The 21,892-nt window shown below is 46.1% G+C and overlaps 2 protein-coding genes and 1 long non-coding RNA gene across 3 annotated transcripts; 2 read left to right on the top strand and 1 right to left on the bottom strand.

The window, feature by feature from the left end:
- Window positions 1-5,134: 5,134 nt before the first annotated feature.
- On the top strand, window positions 5,135-8,348 carry LOC102706370. Its single transcript, XM_015834418.1, has 4 exons — window positions 5,135-5,285; window positions 6,877-6,985; window positions 7,151-7,613; window positions 7,722-8,348. Exons 1-4 carry the CDS (start codon window positions 5,135-5,137, stop codon window positions 7,794-7,796), a joined length of 798 nt encoding a protein of 265 aa, XP_015689904.1. The 3' UTR covers window positions 7,797-8,348.
- Window positions 8,349-8,649: 301 nt separating this feature from the next.
- Window positions 8,650-9,921, bottom strand: LOC107303759 (degreening-related gene dee76 protein-like). The gene is made up of 4 exons (XM_015834417.1): window positions 9,868-9,921; window positions 9,536-9,580; window positions 8,981-9,083; window positions 8,650-8,755 (listed from the first exon to the last, which is right to left on the bottom strand). Exons 1-4 carry the CDS (start codon window positions 9,919-9,921, stop codon window positions 8,682-8,684), a joined length of 276 nt encoding a protein of 91 aa, XP_015689903.1. The 3' UTR covers window positions 8,650-8,681.
- An 8,963-nt stretch (window positions 9,922-18,884) lies between these two features.
- Window positions 18,885-21,428, top strand: LOC102716766. Its single transcript, XR_423288.3, has 3 exons — window positions 18,885-18,997; window positions 19,796-19,962; window positions 20,914-21,428. It is a non-coding gene; the product is annotated as an uncharacterized LOC102716766 (long non-coding RNA).
- Window positions 21,429-21,892: the final 464 nt, after the last annotated feature.

Genomic DNA, 21,892 nt, shown 5'->3' with positions numbered 1-21,892 from the left:
GTTCGGCAAAAATAGTTTCCCAAATCTGATGTTTTAGCAAGTTCGTAACCAATATGGCAAAGAAAAAATTATTTTATCTCTAATAATTAGGGATATTTTAATTACAAAAACAGATTAAGTTATCAAAACGGTTGGACGTTAAGAGAGATCGTAGATTGCCGTCTCTGTTGTCGCTCCCGGAGCCCCAACATTTTGCTGCCGCGACAGAAACTTGTGATGTTCCTGAATGTTTTAGATGGAAGGGAGAATCCCTTCGTGAAAGCATCAAGTGACACGAGCACTTTCTTGCCCTTCAGCTCGGATTGAAACCAGGAACGAAGGTTAATTTTCCTATGGATGATTTCCCGCTGGTTCTACATTGTAACAATTACTTCTGGTGTCTATACAGGCAGACTTCATGAAGATTCCGTTTTCTGACAACACATACCGGGGCGAGCGGGCGAGAGGCCGAGCGGGACGCCGGGGCGCCGGGCGAGCGGCCGCCGGGGCGGAGCAGGCGACGGCGGCCGGGAACGGGCCTGGCCGGCGGCGGGACGGCGTGCGGCGGCGTCGCCGGTCGGCATTAGACCACGAGTAGCTCACGCTGAGAAAACCTAGCGTCGAACTAATTGTGCAGTGAATCGTAGATAAAAATACAGTAACACAATAACTAATTTACGGTAACAATGTTGAAAATACCCGTGAGGGATCTTATTTTCTAAAACACTTTTTACAAACATTTAAAAAATAATATATGAGATGAGAGATAAAATTGTTTAAAGTTTTAAATCTTAACAAATATCTATACGATTTGTATTAGTATACACTAATGGTATGACAATAGCTATATAACATTGTAACTATGTTGCTACAATGTTGTGATAGAAGTACAGTGACATTATGATACAGGTGCAGTAACATATGCGCTGTTAGTGCATATTTGCAATAACATCGGCATAATTGCAGTAACATCGTGATATAAGTGCAGTAACATATACGCTGTTACTGCACAATTACAGTAGCGTCATGATATAAGTACAATAACATCATGATAGAAATACAGTAACACGCGGTGTGGCTGCATACTGTTACTACAGTACAACTAATACATGTAAGAGAGCTAAAAGATTTATTCCCAATCTTTAGAGAGCAATATCTCACATGTCTTATATTATTTTTTAAAACCGTTTTCACCACAATGGTAAAAAAAGTGATTTAAAAAACTAGATCCGTCATAACTATATTTTGGTGTTGTCACTGTATTTTATATGACATGTTGCTGTACTTTATCTTTGTGTTACTACAGTTTTTAGATATGGAGTGAATAAAGATGGGGTGTGAAGGAAGGTCAAAGAACGAGTTTGATCGCTGGGGAAGAGCTTTGACTAAACCAAAAGAGATGTTTTAGGCCCTTGAAAGGGTGGGACGGAGGTTTAGGCTTTGTGAGGGAGGGGCATAGAATAACTTATTTAAATAGGGGGATACATATTAATTTTGCTATATATATATATATAAATATATATGTATATATGTGTATATATATATGTATATATATGTTTATTTTTTGTTTTTCTCTTCTCGTTTTCATTTTCTATCATTTCTTCTTCATTTTTTCTTTTCTCCTCTCTTCTTTTCCCTTTTTGTCCCCCGTACATGGCCTTGTTATCCGCGTGCAATTCTGGCACAATCGGCTGAATTAAGAAAATAATTTTGAAATAGAGCGAGCACGATTGTTTTCTAATGACTAAAATATCTCTGGGATGAAAACTTCCAAAATTTGGACAAAATGCATCGAACTCGAAACCTCTTACCTGCAAAGTAATCTCTTAACCACTGGACCAACTAGTCGTTATGGACTTTAAATACCCCCGCAGCTCTAATCAACGCGCCACCGCGCCCTCCAAAATTTCGAAGCACCACCTCCCCTCGCAAACCAATCCCCACGCCGCCATCGCCATGCGGCGCAGGGCGAGCAGAAGAGCGAGGGGTCGTCCTACTGTCTCGTCTCTCAGCGAGGTTGAGGAGCTCATCGACTCGCGTGGACGCAGGCGCGGTCTCCGCGTCAAGGTCCCGTTCCTGTCGAGGATGAGCGAGGCGCCGGAGATGCAGAGGCTGCTCCGCCAGCGGGTCCGTAGGAAGGGGTGGAGGATCGACGGTCTCGAGCATCTGGACCCACTGGTGGGCATCCACCCCATCCTCGCCCTCGCCGACGCCGTCCTCGACCACGTGATCGCCGATTACACCGGCGCTCCCGCTTCCGCTTCCGTCCCGTGGCCCGACGTCCTACAGCTCGCGCGGATGGCGCGGGCGGTCGCCCCACGGCGGCGGCGGCGACGACGGCGCGCCCGAGCTCCCACGTCGATCGCGCTCCTCCGCGACGCGGGTGGAGCGCTCTCCGACGTCCGCCTCGGAAGCATCGCTCTGGAGGACGTCCTGCGGCAGCTCGGCGAGCTGCTCGAGGAAATCGGTTGCAGGATCAGCACAGAACGCTGCCGACGCCCCGGGATGGTCGAACTCCTTCGTGGAGACCAGAGGCTGACTCAGACCCTCTTGAACCTGAAGATTCCTGCCAGTGAATTCAACCTGCTGTGAGGTGATCAATTCAGCCTTGTCCTCGTGCTACCTCCCCTCCCTCTTCGATCTCCTGCCTTCGGCCACACATTGTTCTGGTGCCTCTGCATCCGCCATATCGTCGCCAGTAGAGATGCTCCGGGCGCGGCGAAGCTACTGGCCCTGGTTGACGAGATAACACCCGTAAGGCAATCGACTTCTGAACTCCGATCTGTTCGGTGACATCTCCTCAGTCAACTCTGAATTTCTGATGCACTCATTTCCTCTACTGCTGTCCCAGCGACTTCTGATGCTCCCGTTTCCTCTGTAGCGAGAATTTCTGATGCACTCGTTTCCTCTACTGCTGTCGCTGCGATTTCTGATGCTCTCGTTTCCTCTGTCTGTTGCTGTTCTCAATCTGTTATTCCTCTGTCGATTCTGTCTGCTGTCGTTTCGGTTGTTTGCTATGAATTCTGGCTTGCATCGCTTTGTAGCTGTATGCTGTGAATTTAGAATTTGATGAGATTCAGAGAAACATCGTAGGAAATATACGTGATTTCAGTTAGATTTTACTGATGGGATTCAGAGAAACGTTGTACGAAATATATGTGATCCCAATCAGAAGATTTTACTGGATTCATATGCTGAATTCCAGGCCCTTATTAGTTGTTTGTACTGGCTAGCTCATCATCTTCTAGTTTCAACCATGCCATTTGTAGGATTTGGAAGCTGAACACACACCGTAGATCCACCAGTATTAGCACTGCTCCAGCCACCAGATTGTTAATTTGAATGATAGTACACACATCACATAGGTCATAACAAACATATCAACATTTCTGTCTCTAACCAACAAAATTCGTTGCACTTGTTAGGTGTATAGTTCATCTAGTTCCTACTGTTTCATTTCATACTCAAAAAATTACATGTATTCAGTAAAGACAGCAAGAATATCAACATTTCTGTCTCTAAAGAACAAAATTCGTTGCACTTGTTAGGTGTATAGTTCATCTAGTTCCTACTGTTTCATTTCATACTCAAAAAATTACGGTCCTTAGAAGCACACAAATGTCATGTATTCAGTAAGGACAGTTTCCTAAACCATCTATTCCATTCATTCAAGTGTCTATCATTCTGATGAGCAGGCTAGCTTCTGGATCTCCTGAATAATTAGATCCCTCTCCTCATCAAGTTCATCTTCGCCTATAAGATGAAGTGAAATCAGTACTGTTAAACACATCTGCACAATCTTCCTTACACTGCAATTGACTGTTCAGATTATGCCAATGTGTTGAATCTTTCTCCCCATGGGGTTTCAAGGGGAGATAATAGCATATGAAAGAATCAGAGCGGCCACCTTTACTCGTAGGAAGATTTTGGAGTAGCTTCAGCAGTTCTCTGCGATTTTCGATCAAAGCCTCGATGATGCTGCGATGCTTGTTTGGATTGGCAACAAAAACCTGGTATTGCAAAGAAATTTAGATGAATCATGTCGAATTAGAGATAGAAGCTTGTGCGTGAGTTCAGAGGATGATCGGATAGAGTCCGGTACGTGTGGTAATAGCTGTTTTGGTGTAGATAGATTATATCTCTCCATAGTTAGTTAGTCTGTTAATCAAACTTTATCTCATGCACCGTAATATCTCCAACGCACGTACAGGTGCGATCTACCAGATGTAAACGCCACGGCCTGGGGCTGTTCCGGCCTATATATACACGTACGCAACGCAGCACTCAACAGTGTGGCCTATATCCAGAAATTCCACATGGTATCAGAGCATTGATCCAACCTTTCTTCCACCACCAAAGCCTTGCAGAGATCTCGCCATGGCGTCCACATCATCCGCAAGCTCAAAAACCAGCAACCCGCTCCAAGGAAACCCGGTTTCAGAGAAACTCGGGAAAACAAACCACACGTTATGGAAAGCACAGATTAGTGCTGCTGTTCGAGGAGCACGCCTCCTTGGACATATGACTGGCGCCACCAAGAAACCAGATGCTGAGATCACGGAGACCGCCAGCGACAAGATCGTGAAGAAGGTCAACCCAGAATTTGAAGATTGGGAGGCACAAGACCAGCAAGTTCTAGGGTATCTCCTGTCATCTTTGACGCGAGATGTCCTAATCCAGGTCGCAACGTGCGAGACGGCGGCCGAAGCATGGAGTATTATCGAACAGATGTACTCCTCGCACACACGAGCAAGATGCATCAACACACGCATTGCGCTCGCAACCACCAAAAGAGGTAACTTGTCAATCAGTGAATACTTTGCAAAGATAAAGGGACTGCGGGATGAGATGATCGCAGGAGGCAAGATGACCGACGATGAAGATTTGCTGCAGTACATCATCACTGGACTGGGTCCAGATTACAGCGAAGTGGTCTCCGCAGTTTGCGCACGAGTTGAACCCATCACCCTGAGTGAGTTATACTCACAGCTGCTTAATTATGAGACTCGCAGGTCCCTTTACAACGGCACACAGGAAACTGTCGGGAGGGTTAACTCGGCAAGCCGAGGAAACAACTCTTGAGGACAGATTGGTCGCGGATACAACAGCAGCGGCCGAAGCAATGGTGCACCAGGTGCGTCGCGCGGTCGAGGCCATGGACCTAGCGGCTACACTTGTGGCCGTGGACGCGGACAAGGGGCAGGAGGCCTTGATCACCGCCCCACATACCAAGTGTGCTTCAAAAGAGGACACACTGCCACTGAATGCTGGCATCGATTCGAAGAAGATTATGTGCCAGATCCAAAGTTTGTTGCTGCAGCAAGCTCCAACCCATCCTATGGAATAGATCCCAATTGGTACATTGATACCGGTGCCACGGATCACATAACTGGTGAACTTAAAAAACTCACCACAAAGGAGAAGTATGAAGGAGGAGATCAGATCCAAACCGCTAGCGGTGCAGGTATGGACATAAAGTTACATTGGTTCTACTACTGTTCATACCCCTTATAATAGAAAAGTAAAACTACAAAACGTTTTATATGTTCCACAAGCCAAGAAAAATCTTGTTTCAGTTCATAGATTGGTTTCCGAAACTCTGTTTTTCTTGAACTTCATCGTGATTATTTTTCTATTAAGGATCGAGCAATTAACAAAGGAAACTCTGCTTAATGGTCCCTCATGGCGCAGGCTCTATCCCCTACCAGATGCATCCTTGAAGGAAGCCTGCAGTGCCGAAAAAATCTCCTTGACTAGATGGCATAGCCGTCTTGGTCATCCCTCTTTATCAGTTGTTAGACAAATAGTCAATAAATATCACCTTCCGTGTTCAAAACAATTAGTTCAGTCAGTCTGTAATGCTTGTCAGCAAGTAAAGAGTTATCAATTGCTAGAGTACAAATATATATGGACGAGGAATCTATTTTGGATGGTCATTTAAATACGGATATAGAGGATCATATTTGAATAAGCTGTTGGGCATGCTCTAAGCAACTCATTGGCTCTTAGATGATTGGGACCATAAAATTCAATGGGTGAATGTTTATATTCTGTGGTATAAGTATGAATTCTATAAATGCATATGGGTATGTTTGGTTCACGCCTAAGTTTATCAAGCCACATTTTAGGTACACCATGATTTCTAAAACATATATTTTATTCGTGCTATAACTTTATCTTGGCACAGATTTAACTTTTAGCACCCTATCTCACCCGACCGAGTTTCTATCCATAGTTTGCCTTACCCACGGCACTCATTTTCTTCACACTTCAATGACGCGTGCACACTTTAATGAAGTTACCAACATGTACATTTTTTTCATGGATGTAAATGAAAAAAAGCTAAAGCTAAAATTGCTTCAAACGAGGATAAAACCATTAAATCATTTGATGTGCTCCCTCAGTATTAAAATAAAGCATTTTTTTGCTGAATATGACAATACAAATCTAGAATGTGTTATACTCGGTAATATTGCTTCATTTTAGAACGGAGGAAGCAGTCAGCAATAACCACTCATCCAATCTGCACAGTAGTATGCCAACATACGCACGGCTCGGGCTCGGGCTCGATCGGGTATTCGAGCAAGCGAAGCAGATGGTAAGTTTAAGGGCATTCACAATATGGTATAAAAATGGTCCATAAGCAATATAATATGTGATTCAGCCACCCCAACATTATGAAACTAGTCCATAGTAAAGAAATACGTAACAAAAGTTACCCATATATTTGTATCTCTCTCTCTCCTCCTACTCCCATATACAGCCCTAAGTAGTTGTAGTCAGATCAATCGGCTCACTTGACGGCACGACGAGCCGAGCCGGAAGTGCGGTGAGCCAGCTCATTTGGACGCCTTTAAATCTAAAACCCACGCGGAACAAACAAACCAACCCCTGCGCGCTCTGCCCAATTCTCCATCTCCGCCGCCGCCGCCGCCGCCTCCCAATTCAATCCGCGTCTTCCTCATCCCGCCCGTCGGCGTCAATGGCGTCCAGCCCGGACCACGCCGTGAGTCACCCAGATCCCTAGCCACCTGTTCGCCTCGCCGATCTCTCTCTCCCTCTCTCTCTCTGTGTTTGTGTGTGTGCGCTGATCGGCGTGCAGCGTGTTCGTGCCTCTTCTCGCCTCGTCGATCTCTGTGCTGCCTGATGGACGTGTTTGGTGTGCAAGCAGTTCGGAGCCACGCGGTGGATTTCCAGGCTCGTTGCGGAGGACTTCTCCAGGGGGTGCAGGGAGGACCGGACCGGAGGACCGGTTCTGTGTGGAGTGCCTCGCCGCCTTCTGCGGCCACTGCTGCGGCGGCCACCTCCACCTCGGTCACGAGGTCGTCCGCGTCGGGGAGGACAGAGAGGGCCACACCGCCGTCGCTGTGGTGGACCTGCAAAAGCTCCTGGCGTCTCCTGCCGCCGTGGACCGCCTCGTCGACATCGCTTCCGCCGCCGCCAGCGCCAGGGCATCCCGTCGCTCCGGCTCGAGGAAGGACTCGTTCTGCATGGACTGCGCTGCGGCTTTCTCCTCCGCACTCTGCGACCACCACGATGGCCACGAGACCGTCCGCATCGTCCTCCACGAGGGTCGGTACTGCGTGCGCTGCACGGACTCAGAGCCGTGGTTCGAGGAGTTCGACGGCGTCATGGTAACCACCTCGTGCTACCCCTCCCTTCTCCTCCTCCTCCTAAATCTCCGAAGTGGTTTTACGCCGTGCGCTTATCCTCTCGTTTCGATTTTGCACCGCCATTTGCAGACGTACCAGGACGAGTCCAGCGCCGTGCTGGTGCCTCTGCATCCGCCAAGGTATTCAACACTCAGGTTCGGCTGAGATGCTCCGGGCGAGGCGATCCTCCAGGGGACAAGCTACTGGCCTTGGAAGCCAGCTTTCACGAGATAACACCCGTAAGGCAATCGACTTCTGAACTCCGATCTGTTCGGTGACATCTCCTCAGTCAACTCTGAATTTCTGATGCAGTTGTTTCCTCTACTGCTGTCGCTACGACTTCTGATGCTTCGTTTCCTCTGTAGCGAGAATTCCTCTGCTGCTGTCGCTGTGATTTCTGATGCTCACGTTTCTTCTGTCTACGTTTGCTCACGTTGCTGTCGCTGCGATTTCTGATGCTTACGTTTGCTCACGTTTCCTGTCTGTTGCTGTTCTGAATCTGTTGTTCTGAACCTGTTCGTTTCGGTTGTTTGCTATGGATTCTGGCTTGCATTGCTTGTAGCTGTATGCTGCGAATTTAGAATTTGATGAGATTCAGAGAAACATCGTAGGAAATATACGTGATTCCAGTTAGATTTTACTGATAGGATTCAAAGAAACGTTGTACGAAATATACGTGATAACAGTTAGAAGATTTTACTGAATTCGTATGCTGAATTCCATGCCCTTATTAATTGTTTGTACTGGCTATCTTCTAGTTTCAACCATGTCATTTCTGAACGCACACAGTAGATCCATCCATCTCCAGCCTCCAGATTTCCAGATTTTTAATTTGAATGATAGTACACACATCACATAAGTCATAACAAACATATCAACATTTCTGTCACTAAAGAACAAAATTCGCTGCACTTGTTAGGTGTATAGTGCATCTAGTTCCTACTGTTTCATTTCATACTAAAAAAATTACGGTCCTTAGAAGCACACAAATGCCATGTATTCAGTAAAGACATTTTCCTAAACCATCTATTCCATTGATTCAAGTGACTATCATGTTGATGAGCAGGCCAGCTTCTGGATCTCCTGAATAATTAGATCTCTCTCCTCATCAAGTTCATCTTCGCCTATAAGATGAAGTGAAATCAGTACTGTTTAACACATCTGCACAACCTTCCTTACACTGCAATTGACTGTTCAGATTATGCCAATGTGGACTGCAATTAACAGTTCAGATTATGCCAATGTGTTGTCTACAGCTTTAGCGACAACAATTTCTATCATTTTGAATCTTTCTCCCCCATGCGGTTTCAAGGGGAAATAATAGCATATGAAAGAATCAGAGAGGCCACCTTTACTCGTAGGAAGATTTTGGAGTAGCTTCAGTAGTTCTCTGCGATTTTCGATCAAAGCCTCGATGATGCTGCGATGCTTGTTTGGATTGGCAACAAAAACCTGGTATTGCAAAGAAAATTTAGATGAATTAGATGAATCGGTGTCAATTTTTCAGCATCATCTTAACTGAGCTACTACAATCTGATCAATTTAATGTCATCTTAGTTCGATAGATTTTGATTGATTAGATAGGATTAGACTGGGTTCCCTATCCTGAAAGGTAGGCGTTACATTGCATAATTCTCTATTCTCTTTCTCCATCCCTTGATGGTGCGTTGTCGATCATGACTTCACCGTAGGTTCAGGGTCCTTCCCTATTTCCTTCTACTATAATCGAGCTAATTCAGGCCCTTCACCCAAAGTTCACTTGACATGTAATGCCTTGTGTGCGTTTAAGTGCCGTGTGTTTATTTGCACATCCATGTATGCTGCAAACCTTGCTCATGCACACAACCATATTATGAACCTACAGCCTACAGCAAAGCACTTGCGCACAATATCAAATATAGTACCTTAAAAACGTGGAAGGCGCATATTCTAATGTTTTTGCTTGAATCCTACAAAGAGGCTGCAGGTTAGTGACATGGAAGAATAAAAATGTTTATCCAAAATTTGATTATTATATGCAGAAAGTAATAGCTTCTAAATAAATGTGAAGATTTGTTCGTTTGATGGTTTCAGAAGATCTGCAACAATGTATTAGCCTCTTAATGTACTTCAGATAAGGGGTAGAAATTTGTGTCCAAAAGATTAACAAAATGGTCAACCAAAAGGAAGTAACTGGCTTACTACCATAATCTGTTATTAAACATTTATGAATGAACAGTACGTATATAAGTAATACCTTCAGTAGAGTAATCATAATATTTAAGAAACGAACTTCCGTGATATAATGCATTCCGACGGATACTACTCTTACCGTATCCGTTTCCGAAAAAAAATCCGATTCCAATATCGTTTCCGAAAATTTCCGAAAAAATTCCGACCAAATGGTTCTGTTTTCGAAGACATGTCCGGATTCCAAAACAATTCCGATCCGTTTTCATTCCTACTCATGATAGTCTACCTTATAGTGCACAAATCTACCCTATAGTGCACAAATATAGGGACATCAAGTATCTCCTTTGTGGATTTTTCATCTATTGATGTACCATAAGCTAGCTATTGTAGTTTTCAGATTACTGCATGAGCTTGTGTTATGCAGTCCTGCATGGACATTCCTCCCCCAATCTACCCTTGTTTGGAATATCAAGTATCCTGTCCAGCATAGTGGTGTTTTCTGTTTGATCCATAAAGGGCTAGAGAATAAATAGGATACAGTATATAATCCAATCGTACATGTAAGATTAATTTCAAATTCATGATATGTATAAAGGTAGGATGTTGCATACTTGTGTGCTTGTGACTGGCAGAATACGGTTGGTTCATATTCACGGCCAAAAAATGGTTTACTCCACCTTTAGTGCTCTGTTTGATCCTGTACTTTCTTTTCTAATTTTACTTTTTTATTGTATATTAAATTTACTAGATATCCACCTCACCTCCGGGGCCACCCTACGAGCCACCTCCTCTACGCCATCCCTCTGTCGCGCCCTTCCGTCCCACCACCGTTGGTGCCACCGCCTCCTCTACACCAGGTGCTCTGCAGCCTCTTTCACGCCGGTTTCGCGCCTCCACACTTGTATATAGTTTTTCCCCCTATTTTCCATAATCAGCTATATTTAAACTCAATTTTCTGATTGCTAATGGTTGATTTATGTAACTTTTATTTCAAACTTGAAACTGATTGTTGATAAAATTATTGCTGCGGAATAAATTAAATGTTTTATAAAAGTAAGCTTTAACAAATACTTCCTCGTTTCATATTGCATATTGTATTATTAGTGAGCTCACTAATAATACTCCATTTCATAATGAGTTTCTTTCTTACTTAGATTCACGTAGAACACATGCAGAAAAATAAAAAGGGTGATTGTTAATTGGCTTTATAGAGAATAATCTAAATGGCATATTCTCAAACGAAAGTAATTGTGAATAAAACTTTTATATATGTGTTTTTAGAAATCTAAAAGTCAAGGCTAGAAAATAAATTATAATGGAAACACTCCAAAATTAAGTTTAAATATAAGGTTAAAATTTTAAATTTTGGTTTATAGGCATAGGCATGAGCGAAAGATGAGGTAGAAGTCTTTTTGGAATAACAGGAACAGTAGAATCGAAGCTACAATTCGAGTAAAGATAAGCATTCTCCTCCATACATTTATTTATCCTACTTGAAAGCCGCCACTGCCATGGCTATGAGCAAAACATCTGCAGCTACAGTAGCTTATCACGTAACAGTTGAAGGCAGTGTGTGTGAACTGCGCAAGCGTAATGGGCAGACTCATGCAAAATTTATTATACTGTAACAGTCGTCCTTAAACACCACACTTCAGCCTAATCCCACACGGGGATACACAGATTACTAAAATGCACCCGCATGCAATGCTTTAGCAAGCTTAAACATACCGTTGACGCTGGAAATGACAATCAACGGTCACACACGTAGACCTGGGAATCAATCTTAGACCATTTCAGTGCATGACCTAATTCTTAGAAATATTGGGCTTACCAGTCAGTTTGATCCTGTAACTGACAAGATATAATATGGAAAACAGTTAACCCTGAAATCGCTATCAGCCGAATAGCCGATACCGCCCCAGGACCCTAGCCGATGGACTAACGATCGGCTTTATAGGAATTTTATAATATCGAACATAAATATGCCCAATCGGCTGAATCAAGCGCAGGATAAATACTAAACAGACAAATCAGCTACTTAATCTTAAAAGATCGGATCCAACCGACAGTCTTAAAATTAACCAGTCGATCGGACCACTCTAGTACTTATCGTAGGTACAATTAATCAGCCGGACTAACTATGGAATTAAATGTAGACTAGAATGCTATACTAATTACCAACATGAAATAATAATAATTAACAGCATGCATTCTCATACAAGATATAGAAGATCGAACCTAATCGAGACAGTACAGATCTAGACATAATCACACAAGATCAATTAACTATTATAATATGCGAATAATAAGATAGCAGATCAGCGTAGTCTGTCAACCAATTTATTAAACTCAGCCGATCGGACAAACCTCTATGAGCAGATCACACCGAATATACATAGATCAGACCTAACCAAGACAGTATGCAATCTAATACGATATAATCATAGAAACATGAAGATCGACGAGCTTAATGAGCCAATCAACATATTACTTAGGATAATACTGGCTAAAACTCCAGCGATAAGCCCTCACGAGCCCCCAATCCAATCTAGTAGCGTGAACCCGGCAAGCCAAATTGATCGGACCAAACCGAGACAGAATCAGAATCAGGCTAACCAGAACCACATTTACCAGATTGAATAGAAGAACTTATGAGGACTTGATCGAGAACTAATACTACTTCAAGCTAAAACAGATTAAAACAATAATAGAACTCAGCTCGTCAATCAACTAGGCAGGAGATCGGACTTAAACGAGGCAGTCCTTTTCTAGTTGATCGACGGGTTTTGACGAGCAGGAACTTACATTGCGAAGCTGACAAACCCCGCACCGAAAGCTCAAGCAAGTCAAAGGTCTTGAGGCGATGCGCCAAATTGAATTGATCTAGAGATATCTTACAAGGACCCCGGGCACAGATATTTATAGCCCCGGTTATTAACTAACCTATCCGGATAAGAATCCGCAACTAACTAACTTACATTGTTCGGACTCTAATCAAATACAAGAATCCTAACCGAACTTCAAGATAGAACCTAATTAAGCTACACGGACTCACGATTAATACTGAACCCATCTCCAAGCTTTGGTCCTAATCGGACTCCAATCCCGATCTGATTCAGACTCTATCAGTTGCAACTACTCCGCATCCAGTTTCCTACCTCCAGCCGATTCGCACCTTCTTGTCCAATTCGGTCTTTAATCGTGTTTCAATCTATAACGGCAATTTGCCAAAATCTAGCGTTAACATATGCCCCCAATTTCGAAATAATTCATTGTTCCGAAATTTCCTCTCCTATAACCGATCTCTGTCATCGGCTATCACTGTAGCAACGGTATTGTTTCAACGACTCCCCTGTTTTGGCACACTGTGCTAACGGTCGTCTTCACTGGCTTGCGTTATAAGCTTCTTTCTTCCCAGACTTAGGCTCTTCTTACCATCATTCTCTTATTCCCCTCGAGCTCTCTTGCAATCGGCACCCCTGCATCCGGCGCACTTACTCTGCTCCTTGAGCCCGTGTTCCTTGCACAAGATCGCCAGGCCTTACCGCCGCGTCTCAACCAAGCGTACTACCTCAAGACACCTGTGAACCCCGCCGCATCGAATCTCCGCCAGCAGCAATGGCTTCGACAAGCTCTTCTCCGGACACTCCGTATGAGATCCCTGAGGTAAGTTCCCCATTCTGGGTTCATTTCCACTTTCCGCCATAGAGCATTGTGTTTTATCCGCCTAGGGTTTATTGTTTGAATTTCCCGCTCAATACTTCATTTTGCCTTGCACCGATATGATTCTTCACGCCGCCCATCGGCCTGATAACTGATTTACCCTTCTCTTCTCATCCCTGCTTTACTTTCCTTTTTCTAGCAATCCAAAAATCAGATCATGATTCCTAGCTTAAACCCTAGATTTTACTTTCTCGGGCCACTAGGAAATCCTGATCCCACGGAAATCATATGCTCAGAGGCCAACAGAATTCCTTTTAAGAATGCCAGGCTCAATGCTTCCGATTGGACCCAATCTTTTAGATCTTTCCCTACTCCCTTGACTGGTTGGAGGGACTGGTATAATCGGCTCTACAAGACTTATGGTACTCAGTGGGAAGAATTAGACATCAGACACTGTATAGGGCTAAGCTTATCCGAGATGGAGAAATATGAACCCTTGCTAGCTACAGCATCCTACTTTTGGTCTGATGCCTTGAACACATTCATATTCGGCCATGGGATACTTACTCCCACTCTTATGGACATTCTGATGTTAACTGGCCTGAATATCATGGCGCCCTTAAACCCTTTGAACCTGAGGGGAACCTTCCAGCATGGGCTGCAGACTAAAGGCGTTGGAGGCTGGTCAGGATACATCTCCTCCCACCACAAGGACTCCGGGACGGCCGATCACAGGGAGCACAGCGCTTTCCTGAACCTATGGCCAGAGAGGTTCGTTTTTTGCGGACAAACTCTAGGCTCCACAACCAACTTTGAGAACATAGCAGAGCGCTTAGCCGATGGAGACCCTGTACCCCTTGGTCAGTACTTGCTCGGAGCAGTATACTAGATGCTTCACCAAGTGACCTCCAAGCTATCAGTCGGCCAGTCGATTGGACATATTGCTGGCCCATGGTGGTTTCTCCAGCTGTGGCTGCGACTGTATCTTTCCAAAGTACTGGAGTTATCCGCTTTCAGCCAGCGCAGCTATCCCTCCTTATTCCACCTAGAATCAGAACCTACCGAAACCCTGAGATGTATATCTTATGGGGAAGTCGTGTCATCCTTCCCGGGTCATCGATGTCGGCCGTCTGATTAGCACACATCTTCAAACTCTACTACACAGGACCCGAGCCCAACGCACAAACTTGGTTTGCTTACCCAGATTTTCAAGATTATGAAGCCCCAAGCATATTCAGATTAGACGAAGTACAAACAAACAAGTGCTCATCAGAGAACTTCACTTTTGCCCTCACCCCGTGTTTGTTACCGGTGAGTTTTCATGCTGGACGATCGGTTCGACCTTCATATGAATTCTACCATCCAGCTCTCGCGGCACGTCAGCTTGGATGTGGTCAACTGCCAGCCGATCTCTTCCTCCTTGGCAAGATCGAGATGAGGGGCCACATGACTTCGGCCTTGGAATTTGATAGAATTAGCAGGATGGCCGAAGTGATCCCATTTGGGTCAATAACCTCCTTCTCCTTCGAAAACACGGTGTTGGACTTTTACATCGGCTGGTGGGACGAGCTGCAACTGCACCTGTTCTCGACCGCCGTTGGCTTCTTCTGCAGCCGGATTGATCCCGATTACGAATATTCAGATGCTGAGGTAACCTTCGTGCACACCTGGTACTTTACTTCTAGTATCTTCTTCCTGCAATCACTAACTTTTCTTGATCTGTAGCCTACTTTTGCGGTTCCCACTACCAGCAGAAGTGGCAAACCGATCGAGTATTCGACGTCGGCTCTCCCAACTCTGGGCCATGGCACTCCCTCTCCTAGTGCGTACATCAAGAAATTCTCGGGGCCCCCAAGTTCAACGAAAAGGCCTCTTAGGAGTAAGAAGGTGTCACGCCCTGAGTTTTTGCCAAGCCAAGAATTAATTAAATAATGCATTAAAAATAATTTGTCTAATTAAAGTTCAGGAGAAAAACAGTGTAAATTAATTCAATTAATTGGAAGCTTTTTGGATGTTCTAAAATATCCCGAAAGCATTTTAAAATTATTAACATGATTTAAATTTAAACTTCAGAGATTAAAATTTGCTCAAATAAACTTAATAAAAATCAGCAAAGTTGGAGGCAATTTATTTTTTTCCCTCCTTTCTTTTTCTTTTCTTTTTCCTTTCTTTCTTTCTTCCTTTTTCCCTTTTCTTTTTCCTCTTCTTTTTTCCCACCCTGGCCGAACTCCTCCTCCTCCCTGGTCGCACGTCCTGCTCCCTTCCCCCTGGTGCGATCTCCTCTCCCTCCTCCCCCAAGCCGTGAGCCCCCACCTTTCTCTCTCACGGTAAAACAAATCTCTAATCCACTAGGACTCCAAATCTTATCCCTTTAAGATTCTATCTATTTCCTTTTTAATAGAAGATGGATAAGATTTATCTCTAGCTCCCCCTATAAATACCCCCTAGGGCCTCGCCTTTCTCTCCGTCTCCACTGTGCCCTGCTGCTCCCTGTTCACAGCACATCGTCGGCTGGTTTCTCTCCACCAAATCTCAGGTTCACATACATTTTACTCATGCGAATCAATCTATTTTTAATCTATCGTGTAATTGTTTAGATTTTCTAATCTAATTAGCTAGCGTAAGATTGATTTACAGTGCGGAGTTCAATTTTGTACACGTAGATTGATTTTACATTAAAGTCCTTTAGTTTCAGTTTAGCGAGTTGTTAAATCTCGATTTAACGGGCCGTTCAATCCTATCGTTGTTTTGCTTTTAGTGCAACGGTTCGTGTTTCGGGTCTGATTCGTCGTACGAATCTCAGATTCGTGCACATTTCAGTTCTGTCGTGTGAATGCACATTCCGTTCGTAATTTCCTGAGCCACGGCCCAATTCCTCTCCTCTCCTCTCCCTTCGGCCCATCTCCACTCCTCCCCTTCTCGACGCCGGCCCAACACTCCCAGCCCTCCTCTTCCTCCCTCCTAGCCGACAAGGCCGTCGGCTTGCCAGCCCAACTCTCTTCGGACTCCTCCCCTCTCCCGCGTGGGCCGACCCAGCTCTCCCCTTCGGTGCACCGCAGCCCACTCACTCCTGCCTCACTCTCCTCTCTCCGGGCCACTGACACGTGGGGACCACCTATTAGCCCCGTCATCTTCCTCCAGCAGCATGCCCGCGTCTCACCGCGACGTCGCCTCGCCGTGTCGGCGCGCTGCCTCATCGCCGGCCATACTCCGCCCACGCTCGTGGCTCGCCACACTGCACCTTGCGCTCGCCTCGCCCGTGCCACCTCCCTTTGCCTCATTGTTGCGCTGCTGCGCCGTTGCCGCCTCTCTCGCCGCCTTGCCGCACGCGCATCTCGCCAATCCCGTGTGCACCATGCGAGCGCTCACCGTCATCCACCTCCCCGTGCCGTGTCTGCTCACCGCCAGACGCCGTTCTCCGCCGCAACGCCACCGAGCCGCTGCCTACCTCGCTGAGCCACGTTGCGTCATCGGCGTCGGCCACGCCTCACCGTGCACCGCCGCCGAGCTACGCCGCGTATGCGCCACAGCCTCACCACCTCGCGCTCGACTAGCCCTCGCTTGCGCGTTTGCCGCACCACCGTCGCGTCGTGCTCGCCACCACCTCCTCCTGTCGCTCGCCGTGCCCAGGTGCCGAGCTGCATCGCCGTCGTGCCGCTGCCTCGTGCCAAGTTGCCGCGCCCTCACGCCCACGCTTCGTCACCGCCACCACACGCACCCGCGAGTTTGCCCGCCGCGTCGCCGGCGCGCTTCGCCTCTGCCTCGCCGCCGCACTCACTACCATGCCCCACATCCGCTCAGTCGCGCCGCGTCACCGGCCGCCTTTCGCCTCTGCCGCCGTGCCGCGACACGTTCCCCACCGAGCCGACGCTGACCACGTCCTCACCGCGCCGCCGTACTCGCGCCCGCGCCGCGACATCGCCGGCCGTGACTTGCCACCGCTGCACGCTCGCCGTCGCCATGGCCGTTGCCGCCGCGCGCCCTCGCACCAGCGCTTCACCGTCGCTGCATCGCCGCCTCACGCGCTCGTCGCTCGCACCCGTGCGTCATTGCCGCCCGCCTCTGCTCGTGCCCGCCAGACCGCAAGCACGCCCGCTCGCACGCGCAATGCGCGCCACCTCCTGCAACCCGCCTCCCGCGTCGGTGCAATGGCTGACGCCGTTTTTCCTGCACCGGCCGCCGCCGAATCCGTCGCCCGGTGTAACCACCTCCCCGCTTCTTCTGGCGCCATCCCCAATATTTTGGCCAGTTAGCCCATAGGTTAACCGGTCTCTAGTCCTAGAAACTTTCTACTCACGCCATATGGAACACACGAGTTCAGTTGCAGTGCATAGTTCATAATGATTTTTATGAATTTGATTTGCTTTAGTCTAAAACAAATTGTATTTGAATCAAAGACAGATGTAGTAATATATATATATATATATATATATATATATATATGTTTGTTACCAGAAACAAATCATATCAATCTTATGTTGTCTTCTTATGTCCATGCAAGGCGGGTTCCACCCCTTTCTACCTCATCGTTGTTGTCATCTCCGTGATTTGACTCTTGATCACCCCCGCCATCACTCGGAGCTATATCAATTTGAACCGGGGATGATCGAGCGCGTTTGGCGCTTCTTTCGATCCTTGGTGAAGAAGATGGTGCCTTGTGACTGTGGAATAGAGGCATCAATGTTTGGTGCTTGCGGACATGATTCTGGCATCTCATTTTCCGAATGAGAACTCAATAACTGTAACACCCCTAAAATTTGCTAAGTTTTAAAACCGTTTCTATTTTCTCGTGAGTTTTAAAAATCCGCGCGTCGATTTTTTCGTTTCGATCAATTTTGAAAAAGTCGGTCGTTTTCCTTTTATCGTTTTTGTTTCCTTTTGAAATTGCAAAGTTCTTTCCTCAAACTCTTCCATTAACCGATGATCCGTCCTATCGCCGAGCTTCGGCCCATCTTTTCTTTCCCTTAATACCGACCCGTTTTTGTCGGATCAACTAAAATCAATATATCTCTTTTATTTTTCTTCTCCTGACCCATACTGATCTAGACCGAGTTGGCCCAGACCAGCCCAAGCTGAGCCCAACCCAGTCCAGCCCAAAAATTCCACCGCCCCCAACTAGCAAACCAACGTTGCAGTCATCATCCTCATCCTGCCACGCACCAACCTTCACCCCTGCATCGTAAATCTACTCACTGTCCTAAGCAAGCCAATTCCCAAGCAAAAATTAGTTTTACCCCCCTCTGTTCGAGCTATTGAGCTAAAGCTCACCACTGCCCTCTCACCGACCTAGTCTCAGAGTTCATCTACTTCTTGACGAAGCAATGAGCGTCGTCATCCATATCCAGCTGCCATGGTGTATCACAATCCACTCAGCTTGCAACCGACGTAGTCGAGTCTATTTAATCGTTGCCCTTTTCTTGGTCACCGTCGTTTTCCTCTGAACTCCCCTCTGTCTCTCTCTTTCACTGGCTTGAACCCCCGGTATTCATCCAAAATTCGTCGTCGTCGCTGCTCTACCCACGAAATCAACGGTAAAAATGGAACCATAGTGCCCTCATACTCTTTTCCCCTCACTTTCCCCGGCGAAATCGTCGCCGGAATCTCACCGGAGCCATCGTCGGTGCACTGCTCTGTTTGGCCGCTGTCGAGCAGTACGGCGACCAGCTCCTTCGCGCTACCCCGCGCCCAGCTGCTTGCTTTCCTACCGTCACTCCCCATCCCTGAACCTTCCCGCCACCGTGCCCTCGCCGGAGCTTCTCCGGAGCGCCGCCGCCGCGGCCGTCTCCGTCGCCTGCTCCTGGCCGCCGCCGCCACCCTTGCCCGCTGCCTTCCAGCCGCCACTACCGAGGGGAACCGGTCCCCCTCGGCCTCCCGCCGCCGGATCTCGCTTTCCCCGCCGGAGCCGACCATCCCTACCGCCGGCGCCCATCCTCCATGGCCGGCTGCCTCCCTCCCGTAACCTGAGAAAGAAAAGAACGAAGAAGAAAGAGAAGAGAGAGAAAATAGGGATTTTCTCATTTAAAAATAATTACAGAAATTCCCTTTCACTTTAAATCCATTTACCCATCCATTTGACCTCCGATTCCAGATCCGAGACCTATTCTAGGCTTCTTGAATTATTTCGAGTCCAATGAAACCACTTTCATTGCCATCCGAGCATCCGTTGACGCGACTCTAATTTTGACTTTAAGGGTGTGCGATCAATAAAAACCCGAAAATCCCAAAAATCATTTTCAGCATTCTTTCCATATTTTTATGCACTTTCTAAAGATTTGGTGTTTATTTGGAGTTAATCGCTTATCTATTTTATTTTATTTGTGTATCGATAGACTGCGTCGCCGCTGATCCAGAAGGAGCAAGATCGGAGTTCGTCGCCGACACTTACGACACCATAGTTGTAGGGAGTGAAGCCTGGGACGAGTACGCCAACCCTGAAGACAAGTCAAGCATTCTTTGATCATAATTGAACCTAATCTGGAGCTAGGTCATATTTTGGGTAATCGTACTTACCTTGAAGTATATATATAGCTTGCATGTGTTAATTAATTAAATTATCACCTTTACTAGAAGTTACCCATTTATTATATTGCTTTAAATATTGCCATACCTTGATATTGTGTCTGTTATACCTTGATAACCCTGGTTTAGAATAGATGATTATTATATGGCTATCATTATTTCATGTGAAAGCATAGATGTTATATAGTTTATTTGAAAAACTATAAGGACTTAACCACCTTATGTCAGTATATGTAACATAGTTTACACCCATCCACACGATCAAGATACACAGATCTGCAGCATATCTGTGTATATGGCAATATCGGCCTTAGGTGTGTACTGACCCCTGAGTGTTATGAGTATTGTAATTGTTTGAGTGAGGGCGTTGCGTGTGCCCAGGGCGTTGCGTATGCCCAAAGAGGTCAGCAAGAGCTGATGTGCCTCTGAGACGCTCAATAGTGGATGGAAGTTGTGGCGGGTTGGAACACACCCCCTCTGCGTTTGGGACGGGGCCAACAGCCACAAAGTCCTATAAACCGCTAGGCAAATCTTAGATAAGCTTGGGGCTGTATTGTGTTGTGTTATTCATAGCCTGGCTAGCTGTGGGTATCGTGTGGGTAAAGCTGGATAGACGCTGCAGAGTCGTTTGGTATTCGAATACGCCGTGCTCCCGGTTAATGGAGATATGTCTATGAGTGAATCTAGTGTGTTAGCAAAAAGGTAGATTTGGAGTTATTGTATAACATGGTAGGTGAATAACATAAAATGATGGTTATACTTGATTATTATACTGGGTTATTATCTGGGTTTATTTGTAAACAACTGTTAAGGTTAGAGAGTTGAACCAGTTTACTTCCTTTGTTAACCATGCATTACTAGTTTACTATTTTCCCTGCTTGGCTTGTAGAGTACTTGTGTACTCAGTCTTGCATGCTTTTGGCTCCAGTTGGTCAGGGTGAGGTTGCAGGTGAAGTCGAAGAGTTGGAGAACTCACAGGAGTGGGATGAAGATGAAGGCTTCGACTTTTAGATCGACTCTATGCTCAGGCTGTTCCTGTGGCACAGAGTTGCATCTTTTGTTTTTAGGTGTAAGGCTGTAGGCCTGTCGCGTGTGTTTTAGTTTAGCCTGGAGTTGTATTAAAACCTTGTCGGTTTGTATAATTAATCGAAGTATTGTTTCTGTATCATTCTGTGCGTAACTGAACTTCCTGGGCGGTTACGTGAATCAAGTGACGCTTGGATTCAGTACAGGATCGAGCCCCCACAATAACTCCATGAATGTAGTGTCTGTGTAGGATTCCATGTGTTGCGTGCAAAGGAGAGAAAGGAAGAGAGCAGATGTTTCACGGGTGTAGTATTGTGTTGTTCCATTGTTTCCTGGATAAGCCTAGAATTTAATCGTTTTGTTAAGCTTGATGCAGTTGTTCTAGCCGTTGCTTGTTTGTTGCCGTTACTTGTTTGTTGCCCGATTTGTTGAAGATATTTACATGTTTGTTGACTTATTTGAAGATATGCATGTGCGTTCTGTTTGTTTGGCAGCTACTTATTTGTTTTTTTACCTCCAATTTTTCTGGTTCGTTGACTGATTCTAGCGCTGACGCCATCAGCGTTTAACCAATTTTTTTGTTGGAGCACCGCGTGAAGCATCGGCTTCCTGCTCTAAGAGCCTTGCCGGAATAAAAAAAACCCGATTTTTTTATAAACACCTCTGTTGAGAGCTGCCTTGGAGGCACGTATGTCTGTTCGACGGTTACAGAAGAAGTTTTTTATACACGGATAAAGCCGACTCCGTGGATACTGGATTAAGCCAACTCTTTTGGTCGCGGTCGTCCCCCAGCTCAAATCCAACTCCTCCCGACACAGGGGAGAGGAGCGGCGAGCGGCGGCGCGGGGTGGGATCCAGCGGCGGCCCGGCGAGGAGATAGC

The sequence above is a fragment of the Oryza brachyantha genome, chromosome 3, assembly GCF_000231095.2.
Source record: "Oryza brachyantha chromosome 3, ObraRS2, whole genome shotgun sequence".
NCBI classification, from domain to species: Eukaryota; Viridiplantae; Streptophyta; class Magnoliopsida; order Poales; family Poaceae; genus Oryza; species Oryza brachyantha.
This window is presented reverse-complemented; position numbering and strand designations above follow the sequence as displayed.